This window comes from Mustela lutreola, chromosome 18, assembly GCF_030435805.1.
Source record: "Mustela lutreola isolate mMusLut2 chromosome 18, mMusLut2.pri, whole genome shotgun sequence".
NCBI classification, from domain to species: domain Eukaryota; kingdom Metazoa; phylum Chordata; class Mammalia; order Carnivora; family Mustelidae; genus Mustela; species Mustela lutreola.
In genome coordinates, this window is record NC_081307.1 from 27,361,939 (window position 1) to 27,374,038 (window position 12,100).

A 12,100-nucleotide genomic window follows, 5' to 3' on the forward strand; every position below is an offset into this window, starting at 1 on the left:
GGTTATACCATGTGTTTCCAGTTGCCTCTACCAGTGATTTCTGGTTTCTAGGAGGGGTCTCGGGGCCAGAAACAAGAGGTCTAGGGCAGATGAAGAATTCCAAAAGGCTCAACACTGTTAGGCACTTCATTTAGTCACTCCCCAAATGTTTATTGAGCACCTACTAAATGCTGCACGTTGCCTTATTCTTCTTGGCGTGTTACTGTATGCAGACACGCATTACCATGTTCCTAGGAATGCCATACTTTTGTGGGGCCAGTGAAGACAGAGCTGCTCCTCCAGCTTCCGTGCCGGGTATGTAGCAGCCCAGATTGGAGGGCCCCCACGGATACGTGGACTGTGTTTGTTCAATAACGCTTGGAAGCACAAGTGAGCTCTGTATTACCACCCTCTCGGCAGGGGCGGCTGGAGAGCCTAGAAGCTCCTACTTCTGGCCCTACAGAGCCACAGGGACCGACCCAGAGCACCAGCCATCAGCTTTGTTCCTCAAGCCTCTGGAGAAAACCTTTGATTTCATGGGGATGATTATTTTTATTCTTGCCCACTCAAGGATGAAGCCCAAGAAACAAGAGGTTGCCCCTTTCAGAGGCATCACAATGGGTCACCTCCAGCCAAACCCACTGTTTTTTGTTTTTTGTTATTTCTGGGTTTGGTTGAGCCTCTCTTGGAAACCATTACTATACAACTTACTTAAAAGAAAGAGTGGAGGGATTGGGCATAAGAGACTCAGACAGAGGGGGGAGGAGGTGGGGGTTTGGGACTGGGAGGCTGGGAGTAATGTGTTGTCAGAGAAAGTGCAGGAAAGAACACTTTAAAGTCACAATCTGATTTGAATCGATTCCATTTTGGAGTGACATTTTTAATCTTTTGCAAAGTCAGACTATTCCAAGTTTGACTTTTGGCCAAGCCTGGAGAATTGGAACTTGAGATGAAGGTTTCTGAAAAAGACACAACACACACGCACACAGACACACACAGACACACACACACACACACAGAGAGAGAGAGAGAGAGAGAGAGAGAGGGAGGAAGAGAAAGGGGAGGGAGACTTTTATCCTAAAGTCATTGTAAATCCAAAGCAGGGTTTTATCCTCCACAGTTAAATGAGAAAGAAAAAAAAAATCAAGAATACCAACATTTGAGGTACAAAGACTGTCATGGGCCAGTGGAAGTTTGCAAAATTATATGTAAATGACCAAAGTTTTTACTGTGGTGGCCCTGTGCATTCCCAAAGCTAATCCCAAAGAGAAAATCTACTTAGTAAAAGAAAGTTTTGTCTAATTTGGTTAACAGTTGAGAAGTGACAAAAATGCTGAATATATTAATAATTTATATTTCCAGGGTAACACTATATCTTTAATGCTTCACTGCCAAAGGGAATTCAGATTGGCTTAATGCTCAGAGAAAAAAAAGCCTGAAAGGCCTTCTTCATATTCTGTATCCAGCGCTGATGAAAATGGGTGTAAGACATGTGTTCCAATAATAGGCACCATGCATTCTCCCATTTCTGCATAATTCACTTCCATCCCATACTGCGCAATGTATGTTTGTGATCCAGAAGGCCTCCTGGCCTGACATTTGCTTTCAGGCTCCTGCTCTCTTAGTTCGAAAGGGGACAAGGTATTTTCATCTCACATTTTATAGATCAGTATTGTAGTGACGTGGAGTAGATATTAGGACAAGAACTCCTTACTTGCAAGAACTTTTCTAAAGTTTATCGATTTCCCGTGCCCCCTCCATGCGCTTTTAAATTTCACTTTATGGGCAAAGTAATGAAGACGGTTTATTTTTTGTTTGTTTTCTTTCTTTCCTCCCTCCTCCCCCGCCCCCCCCCCCGCCTGTCTCTGTATCAATCAGGTTTGATGGTTTACAAATTACAGGTCATCTATTCCATGACCTCAGTGAATAGTCTCCGGTCTGAGCTCCCTTAAACCCTGTCCGCAGAAATGGAATAAGTTAATTTATTGTCCTCCAGCTAATCTGGGAGAAGACAAGTCATTGTAGTTCGGTTAGATGGCCTCTGGAAACAGGAAAACATGCTACATGATTTCGAATTATTTATTTAAAGGGTATCGGAGCTAGGGAACAAAAAAAGGAAATACAGGAACAAAGGGGGAAAAAATCAATGAAGGAAAAAAATTCTCCAATCGCCGCAAACCCATCAGCCTAGCAGCTTGGATACCTTGTTCATTTTACCCTACAATAGCAGGCTCGTTTTGCTATTGGGGCCTTTAGAAAAACATTTTTGTTTGCTATTTCAAATGTATCGCTGTGTTGTGGGTAGGGCGCAGATCCGGTTGGAACTGAAAACCCTAATCTCCTAAAGATCACTGGCAGTCTCTCCTCTGGGCCCTGAAAATTTTCCTCACGACGTTCTGGGTTGAGCAGAAGGTTAAAATCCAGCCTCCCTCTCTCGGCAAGGGGGGAAAGGGGGCCTTTTTCTAACCGGGCCTGTGAACCTGGACAGACCGCCCAGCGTCCGGACCCCATCCAGCGGTGGATGGTGGGGGGTCTGCCGAGGCAGCAGCCCCCCGCGGAGTGCGTCTCTGGACTCGATCGCTGCCGGCTCTTCACTCGGTTGCCTAGAGTCCCTGAAGCTGAGCTGATCTGTGCGCAAAAAGGCAAGGCCAGCTTCCCTGAACCCTCCGGCGGCGCCCAGTAGTTGTCATCCTAAAGTAACAAACCTCGCCGTATGTTGTTTTTGATCCAAGGCTCAGAAGTTACTTCCTCTCCCTATTCTGTTTTTCAGAGACGTGTTACGGGCGTAAAGAGTCCCGCATCCCGGGGGTCTGAGCTGCGCCGCTCTCCAGGCCAGCCCGCGCGTACTGCGCGCGCGACCCCCGGCCTTGTCTCGCGGTAGGAAGGGCTACCGGGTCGCAGCTGGCGTAAGTCCGCTAAAGCCAGTTTGGGGCGGGTCCTCGGTTTGCATTTTCCGAGAGTCATGGACCTATTTCTTCGCGCGCGTCCTGCTCCGAGGCAAATGCCCAAGGTGCGCACCTGTCGCGTGCGGGTCTGGAGTCCTGAGGGAGCCACGACTTCCCGCCCCGAAACGAGGCTCTATTTAGACTTTCCTCCCTCCTCCTCAGACCCCGCGGCGCCCCCTACCCCCACGTCCTGAAGATCATCACCTTGGCCCTATCAGACTCGCGCCCTCGACACCTCCAAGCGTGGTTGTGAAGGAACAGACGGTAACAAAGAAATCCATCTCTTGGGTCTTTATCAGAAATTGTTTATTGGCAGGGGGGAGATCCTCCAGGAGACTAATTTGCTCTTGGCTTTCTCCCACCCAGTTTTTTGGTGGCACAATATTTACACCTGTACAATATACAGTATTTCTCCTAAGCAGAGCCCGAAGCTTGGGGAAATCTGGCCCGCGAGGCAGCGTCAGAGCACCGGGGGGTGCTGGGAGGGGTGCAGGTTGAGGGCGTTGGGGTGGGCGTGGCCGATCAGGTTGAGGTAGTGCCGGTCCAGCCCCTGCACTGGCGCTAGGAAGGGGCTGTGCTGTTGCGCAGGGCTCGGGAGCGGGACGGGCGCGCTGGGCAGGTAGGGCAGTGCCGGGCTGCGGGCGGTGCTGTGCGGCCAAGGGAAGGGCCCGGGGGCAGCACCCTGCGGGAACACGGAAGCCTCCCCGGGGCTGTGGCCCGCGAGTTCGGGCCCGGCTGGGTGTAGCTGATAGGAGAAATCCGGCTCCGGGAGCGAACCTAGCGGCTGGAAGGCGGGCTCGGCGCCCAAGCGGGCTTTGGACTGCAAGAAGGCGAGGATGCGCGCGTACTTGGTGTCCTTGGTCTCCATCCGCTCCACGGTGGTGAGGTAATGCACCAGGTTCTTCATGCACTCGTGGTAGCCGTAGTGGAAGTAGTTGGCGAACTCCGTTAGCAGTTCTGCTGGAGGGGCCAGTAAACCCGCAGAAAGGAAAAACAAAAACAAACCATGAGCAGCCCCTTCCCCACCGGGAGCCCGACATGTGTGCCAGGCACCTTCCTCCCGTCACGGTTTTTTTGTTTTTTGTTTTTTGGCCAGAGTTCCCATTTGATGCTTGTCCTCTCCTACCCCAGTCTGGAGGCCAGAAAAGCACAAGCAAACGACCTCCTTCTCCTTAAGAACCAGACCCCACCCTTCCCACCTGAGAGCAGGCGACGGATCCAGCATCCCCAGAAACCCCCGCCCCCTTGCTTACGTAGAACCTCGCCCCCCACCCTTGGCCGCATCCAGAGTGGAGACCTCTCCTGCAGGCCTTCCCCACTGCCACCCCCATGTCTCTATGCGGCGAACTCTCCCTGCCCAGGTTCCCCTTTGCCCAACCCGCGCCCACCTTTTTCCCTTCCCCGAGGAAAATCAGCCGAGTGCAGGGCTCTCAGGTACTGAACGGTCATCTCCAGGATCTCCGCCTTCTCCAGCTTCCCGGAACTCTGCAAAAGGAGGAAGGGCTCCTCGCAGCTACCCCGCAGGCTCAAGCCGACCCCAGCAGTCTGGATGCGCGGCTTTATCTGGAGCAGTGAGCAGGGCGCCGCAGTGGACCTGCGCAGAGGGTCGCCTGGGGCTCACCGGGCGCTCGGGCCCCCAGAGTCTCCAGACCCGCTGCATCCCTGCCGAGAGTGGCAGCGGAGGATCCCCAGCGCCTGGCTGTGCAAGCTCGGCCTCTGACATTACCTGCTTCGCCAGGGCCATGGGCACAGTCTTGCCCAGCTCGTTCAAGCAGCGGTTAATCCGGTCCCTCCTCCGCTTTTCTATCACTTTGTGGGAAACGGGGGTTCTCTGCGAACAGAGGTTTGTACGTTTAGGATAGTGTTGCCTAGGGAGTCGTCAAAGGCATGGCTGTAGCTGCGTGTCAACCGTCTCCCCAGCCCGCAAAGCTGCCCAGGGGACCCCCCCCCCAAGGGGTCCCTGCCCCTCCACATAAGGGTTAAATGAGCTCTGCCCTCCCACGCGCAGGCTGGTGCGCTCCTCTTCCAGCTGCCCTACCCGGCCGGGCCACGCCGTCAAGCTGAGCGCCAGGGCACTGGGGAGGTGGCCACCAGCCTCGGCGTGGGCTCCTCCTCAGTTAAAGAGTTTCCTCTCTCTAACCTCATTCCCTACTCAAACCACTCAAGGTTCCTCCGCACGAGAGTCCCGCGTGCCGCATCCCTGCCGTCTGTCCAGCCAGGTGGCAGCTGGGGGAGTCAGACGCCCCCACCACCAGGGCGCAAGGGCCGCCTGGGTTCAGCCGACTCACTTTGCGTTCCTTGAGCTTGTCTGACATCCTGGTCAGTACGCGCCCTCGGGAGAGGCGGTGGCGCGAGTCACCCGTCCACTTTCCGCCTCGTGTGCTTCCTCGAGTGTCCCAGGTAGACTGCCGCCTCCCAACTCCGAGGGACTGCCTTATAAAGCGGTCATCTAGGGCTCCAAGTGCATTCACGAGTTGAATTATTCCATAGGATTAGGGGAGCTGCGTTTGGGGGATGTATGCATTCAAGATCAGTTTTAAAGAAGTTAAAAAAAAAAAAAAATTAGCAGCCGAGGGGGGCGAGCTGGGGGCAGATCAGCTTTGTTAATCCACGTGGCCCTTCAAAGGACACGTGATCGGCGGGGGAATAACATTTGCATGGCAACAGCCCAGGCGGGAAAAGGAGGCGGTAAACTGGGGCCGGCGGGCGAGCGAGCGCCTGCAGCAGTCGCAGGCGCAGAGCGCCGGAGCGCAGCGGCCGCGGGCACCGGGGGGCGAGGACCCTCACAAAACAGTGTCGCCTCCTTTAGTCCCACCGCTGAGACTCACACGATTGCCTGTTTACAAATCCCAGCAAGCCCGCAGTCCCAGCGCCGAGTGCGTTTTAAAGCCTGTCCAGAGTCATTAAAGTAATTAAGTAAGCCTTTAATAGGCTGTTCCGCCGGGTTCAAGGGAGAGCTCTTGGAGACGGAGGCGCCCCGTTTGTTCCCAGGCTTTTCTCACACGACTTGGTGACACGTCCATCTCCCCCCTTTTTGTTTACACCGCTTTATTTGTCCGGACATCCCGGCAGGTGTGGGGCTGCGGCTGGCACACGAGGCTCCCGCCTCGCCTCGCCCCTCCCGCAGGTCTTTGGCACGCGACGCTCCCCCCTACTCCCTGACCACGTCGCTTGCTTTCTTCTCTCCCCCCCTCGGGCTCTCTCTTCGCGGGGGGAAGAGGCTCAATTTGTAGCCTATTATCCTATACGAAAATGTCCATTGAAAAGTATGAATAGTTTCATTGGGCTAAATTTTAATAATGCCAGAGGGTGGGGGAGGAGAAACAGGCAGGCGTGTGTGTGTGTGTGTGTGTGTGTGAGAGAGAGAGAGAGAGAGAGAGTGGGGGGGGGGGGCTGGGAGGATTGGGGGGGCAACATGGAGAGGAGTGGGCCGAGAAGAAAAGGGGGAATGCAGCTGGCCCAGGCGAGCATTATACGACGTCACCTGCGAGAGGGGGCGCCTACAGACCCCTATTCATTTGCCTAATTTTGGTCAATTTAACAAACTTCAGGAGAAATTATTGTGGCTTTGTCAGGGAGGGTGAAGCCTTCTGATCGAATTAACAGCATGTTTTGATCCGGTAAATGTCATTAGAAAGGGAGAAACAATCGCGCTTAGAGTGCTCTGAGTAATGCGCCCAAGTGGAGACGCCAAAGCGCACGGCTCACAAAGGGAGCAAGTAGCTGCCACAGGGAACTTTTGTACCCGCCCATCGCCCAAGTTTTGACACAAAAAGGCATTATTTCATACTTGAATACGTTTAATCCAACGATTGTCTATTTTCTGCAAACATATTTTCACAGCATTGTTAACTTTTTATGTCCCCCTTTCGCGGGCGCCTTTTCTTAACGTTTGGGGGCGGGAGAGCGCAGACACTTTGGGCATCAATATTTGTCACTGAAAAGGGCTCCGTGAAGTTAGGGAAGTTGATCTCTTTTTTATGGTTTTAGAGAGCGAATATATCGGGGGAGGAGGAGGGAGGGAAGGCACGAACAGAAACCAGGGAAGAAATTTGCCGGACGGGCCCGAGGGGAAGGAGGGGGGCGGCGGCGGCTGGGAACTCTGTCTGCCTCCTGCGCCCCTGCGGGCAGCCTGGCCGGCGGCCGGGGGGGGGGGGGGGGGGCTCCTCCTCCACCCGCAGGGCTCGCTCGCGTTTGCAGCCTTGGACCCGCACCCCGGGGGTTCCAGGCGTGCGGGGTATAGGTGGGATGTGAGCTTTCTTGCAGATGGAAACTATAAAAATGACTTTGGTTTTACTACCTGCTCTAGAGCCACCGAGCTGTCACCTTTTTCTGATCTCTTCCATCTGAGAACAACGGGGACCTTCCTTGCCACCGATAGCTTTCCCTCCTTCTCTGCACCCCACCTCACTTACATTCTCTCTACTCTGCTAGGCCATAGCAGGGCCTGGGCTCTCCCTTTGCGGGTCGTTGGTCCTCAGGCGAAGTGGCTAGGGAGGGGGCCCCCCACTGGCTGGTGGGACCTAGGGGACTCCTAGGGCGCAGAGGCAGTTTGGGTGTTGTGCCTTGGGGAAGAGGGCAGCCCACCCGATGTGGCCTGGGAGGTGTGGGGCTTGGTCGGCCCGACGCACCCCTAAGGTGTCTCTTGGTCTTGCTTTCAGTCTCGGTGGGACGTTTCTTTTTTACATCACGCCAGCTTGGACACGACCCGCACCGTCCCGCAGGTCGCTCGGCCAGCCGCGGGTGCCCTCTCAGGGGTTGTCGATTTCAGTACATTCACTCGCACACAAAAGGATTAAACACAAACCCTTATCATCCAAATTAACTAACGTGAATGGGTAAAAGGGAGCGCGCACACTTCTCACCCCACCCCACCCCCCTTTTAAGCCAGCGGACTAGGCGTTGATCCTCTTACTGCTGGTGTTAACCGCCAGCTGCAGGAAGGCACCTTCCACGGGCCAAATTTCATTCTGTGCAAACTGTTTAGTTTCCCGTGTTTGCTCTAGGAGCTGGGCTCCCCAGCCTGCCCAAGCAAGGCTGTAAGTACCCCAGTGTGGCTTGGCAGGGGGTCCAAGTGAATGTGGGTAGGTGGGTGGAGGTGGGGTGCAGGCACGTGCTTGCTCAATGCGTCGTCCCCCCGGGGCGGCAATCCTTTCTGGGAGAGAGGGTATGTCTGGCCTCACCCGGTTCAGAGGAGGCAAGGACTGTATTCTGTCCCAGCCTGAAAGCTCCAATCACACTGCCAGAAAGTGCCTGGCCGGGACCCTCATGGCCATCTTCCCTTGAATCCTCCTGGGCAGGATTGATAAAGTTGATAAAGTATTCCCTGACCTTGACCTGTTCCCACCCAGAACCAAGCTGTGTCCTCGTCTTTGAAATGGAAACCACAAGTGTATTGACTAGGCCACGAGGTGGCCTAAAATAAGACTGAAGTGCCCAATTCAGTGTTGTTTTGCCCAGAAGTTTGTCCTGCAGTGGCTCTCTGGTGATTCTGTTTCGTGGGTTCTGCACCTGTGTGTGATATTTTCATTCATTTCATGTTCTGTTTTTTTCCCCTCATCTCGAAAAGAGCTTCCCTCTCCTGAAAAGGCCACAGTACTTTCTCATGAGATTTGTTAAACTGACCCAAACTGGACAAACATTTGGGGGGGGGGGGTGTTGGATACTCGTCTCTCAGGTGGTGTCACCTGTGCTTGCTGGCCAGCAGGGTCCTCTCCGCGTGCGGGAGACTGAAAAAAGGTCTCTAAGCACAGAAGTTTCTTAACATCAGAATCATTTCAAATGAGGCCAACATTAGCCTCAAAGCAAACCTAGGAAGACTACTTAGAAATTAGACAATGCTAACCAAATATTAGTCCTCACTTAGACTCCTAGCATCTGAAGACCTTTGTGGAGAACACGGCTGTCACAAGCAGAATATGTATGTTAGGGTTGTGATCATTGCTTTTTTTTTTTTCCTTATAGAGTTGACCTATAGGTTCCAAACACTGCAAAGAAGGACTCTTAGGGGTTTCTTCCCAATTCTAGAAACTGAGGGTTTATGGATTTGGGAAGGGGAAGAGGAAGTGAATAGAACAAGAAAATGTAGTGACTATTTGGTCATTTTAGCCGAACTGCTCTAAGACAAAGTGTTCTGGGTGGTTTCAGAGCTCTCCCTCCAACACTAACCTCTAATGCAGAGAGCAGGTTTTTCTAGTTTCATTAATGGGACTGGGGATTGAATCAAGTGAGAAAATGTGAGTCTTTGCCAGAGAGTGGAGAAGACGGGGCTCTGGCGGACCCTCCTCCACTTCTTGGGACCAGCAAGAGGAGGGACGAAGGGAGTCGAATTCCTAGACTCTCTTTCTGAGGTCAGTAGCGTTACAGGATGTGGGATGGCAGGTGGCAGGATGCTTCCTCTGAGAAGAAACTGAAAGACCATCAAATCCAGCACACCATTTTACTGCGGGAGTGTCTGAGGGGGTGAGGGGGAAGACCTGAGGCTGCTCAGCGGTGCACACCAAGCTCCTGGCTCAAAGTGTTCCCCTGCTTGTGGCTTTGCTGTGTGGCCTCCAGGGCCAGCTGCTCCGGCTTCCTCTCTGTTACTGTGCAGGAGAGTCTAGTCAAGGGCGCTGTGACGTAACGCTGGCAAGCTTTCTGTAGGACATCCGGCTGCCTGCCGTTGGCTGGCGTGACTGTTACTGGAGGCATCAGCTGCGTCCTTGGTCCCACTTTGCGTGCTCCTCCTTCTCACAAGTGCTGTGATGGCAGCATGTTGTGAATCCCGATAGGAGCCAGAAGTTGGGAATACCCAGCAGAAAAGGACATGGCCCATGGGCTGGCACTCTAAGAAAGGAGAAAATATTCTACTGATGGCCCCAGTCCAGTAGCCTCAACACAGTGGTCACGACCTATGCCTATTCCAAGCAGGCATGTATCGGATACCCTCTTAGGCTGGCAGCTTCTCTGGACTTTTCCTTACTCAGCATCTCTGCTTCCTCACCCTGCTCTGATCACCAGTAGTATTCTCAGTTCAGTGATGGCATCCACAGGAAGTCAGTGGGAGGGTCAGTGCCTGTCCATGCAACCTGAAGATGAGGAGGGCCAGTGTAACTGCAGTCGCTCCAACCATGAAGACGCACGCAGAAGGTGCTGGAAGGAGTCCAGAGACTTGGGAAACCTGTGCTCATCATAGATTTCCCAGGGCTTTGTCCATATCTCCTTTGTTCTCGTTTCTGAAGCAGTCTGTTCTGTGCTTTCTGTTTTGCCATACAGTACCTGTCAGTCTTTGCTGACCGGGCCAGCAGCTCTGAAACCACACTTGCTACTTAGCACCACCCTTTATCCAAAGGCTTTTCCGCTTCTTTCGACCCTCATGGAAATCCTGACACGTCACACCTGCTACTGGAATCGCATGCCTTCAGAAGTTGGGTTGGCTTTGTTTTAAGGAAAAACAAAGTGCTCTAATCCCCTGCTACTCCAACTGTATGTCTCAGACCAGCCACCTGGGAGCTCATTAGGAACACAGAACCTCCGGCTCCGCCCCAGACCAAACTGAATCTGAATCTGCATTGGAACAAGGCCCTCTGTGGACTCCAGTGTACTTCGGAGTGCCCGGAGCACTGCTCCAGCTGAAGCCGGAAGCACCATTTGGTATTTAACAACTGACGGTGGCATGATGGCCCAATCCCAGGTAGGAACGGCTACCCCGGGTGGGCGGCAGCAGGAGAGCAAAGGAAGAGGGGACTTCCAGGCTGTTCTAGGTGGTGCACCTTAATTGCTAGCTTGAAAGGCTTCTACGAACAAAGGGGGCTTTGTAGCTCTGCTTGTCCAGATATTTTGTAGGGCATTTGCACTACTTCCCTTGAGTGAGGTCTCCTATGTGCAAGTACTTGTTTGCTTCCTGTCTATGTAGTACTTGAAAGTAGTAGATGCTCTCAAATGTAGTTTTCCCCATTTGTTTTGTTGAATGAAGTAAAAACTGGGAGAGGAGTCCTGAGGATTATTTTGGCATCCGTGCTTGAGCTAATTCCATAGGCAGACCCCATGTTGTCCGATTTTACCATTTATTTTTGGACTTTAAAGAGAACTACAAGAACTAGCGGGGGAGTATAAATATAAACACTGAGACATACTACTTTAAAAAAAAAGATTTTATTCATTTATTTGACAGAGAGAGAGAGATCACAAGTAGGCAAAGAGGCAGGCAGAGAGAGAGGGGGGAAGCAGGCTCCCTGCTGAGCAGAGCGCCCTATGCAGGGCTTAATTCCAGGACCCTGGGATTGTGACCCAAGCCAAAGGCAGAGGCTCAACCCACTGAGCTACCCAGGCACCCGGAGAAATACTACTTTTAGGAGATTGCAGGAGAGATGAGGCTGTTGCCTTTCATATTTGGATGTTAGCATTGCATCAGAAAGTGTGTTGCAGATGCCGTGAACGCTGTCCTTTATCTTTGATTATTCTCAGCAACTGGCTTTCTTTTGGGTTGATAATTACAGCTTTTTGCTCTTAGTTAACTTGAGTGGATCCAGAAGTTACCCCTGAGCAGCTTTGCCTCATAGCTTTGGTTTTCCTATAGCCTGAAGATTTCATCTGTTCTATGGGGTAAATTTGCACAGAAAACTAGAGGTGTATGTTACTGAAGACAAGAAAGTATTGTAAATTACAATACATGACTGAGAACTTGGGGAAAAGATTCAGGTTGGGGAGACATGGACATTATAGCAATGTTAATAACAGTTCCATTGTATGGGCTGTAATCACGGAGGTCTTAGGGTAGGTCACCTGATCCCATCCATGCCTAGAGGTGACAGGCCAGCTCTTCCTCTTCCTCCCTGTCCTCTCCATTCATTCGCCATCAGATCCAGCATTCACTGTGTGCCAGACATTGGATGCAGTGACATCCAAGCCACTGAGAAAGAATGTAGGGTATCTGAAGACTCTGTAAGTTCTCACGGGTCAAAAGAAGGACCCTACTAAGGGGACAGCCCTTCTGGGGGAGACCTTCATTTGTAATCTGCCTGTTTATTGTCTTCCACTTTCCCATTTGTACCCCACTGCTTAAGGTTTCCATCCACTCTATTTCTTTACATTAATCTTACCGATAAGACCTGAATTTGAGGAATTTTAGCTTTTTTGCAATGGGTTTGCTGCCAGAACACAGGTGTAATGAAAAATGGTGCTCAACCTAAACCAAA

The 12,100-nt window shown here is 52.3% G+C and overlaps 1 protein-coding gene across 1 annotated transcript; it reads right to left on the reverse strand.

The window, feature by feature from the left end:
- Nucleotides 1-3,276: 3,276 nt before the first annotated feature.
- On the reverse strand, nucleotides 3,277-9,614 carry HELT (helt bHLH transcription factor). The gene is made up of 6 exons (XM_059156378.1): nucleotides 9,425-9,614; nucleotides 7,840-8,079; nucleotides 5,213-5,373; nucleotides 4,651-4,755; nucleotides 4,313-4,409; nucleotides 3,277-3,881 (listed from the first exon to the last, which is right to left on the reverse strand). Exons 1-6 carry the CDS (start codon nucleotides 9,612-9,614, stop codon nucleotides 3,385-3,387), a joined length of 1,290 nt encoding a protein of 429 aa, XP_059012361.1. The 3' UTR covers nucleotides 3,277-3,384.
- Nucleotides 9,615-12,100: the final 2,486 nt, after the last annotated feature.

What these genes read in the sequence shown, in the direction of transcription:
- HELT (XM_059156378.1), bottom strand. Translation starts at nt 9,614, where the DNA reads ATGCCTCCAGTAACAGTCACGCCAGCCAACGGCAGGCAGCCGGATGTC. An exon ending in ACAAGCTCAAGGAACGCAAA is followed by an intron (nt 4,756 to 5,212) that starts GTGAGTCGGCTG and finishes CTCTGTTCGCAG; the next exon opens with AGAACCCCCGTTTCCCACAA. An exon ending in CCATGGCCCTGGCGAAGCAG is followed by an intron (nt 4,410 to 4,650) that starts GTAATGTCAGAG and finishes CTCCTTTTGCAG; the next exon opens with AGTTCCGGGAAGCTGGAGAA.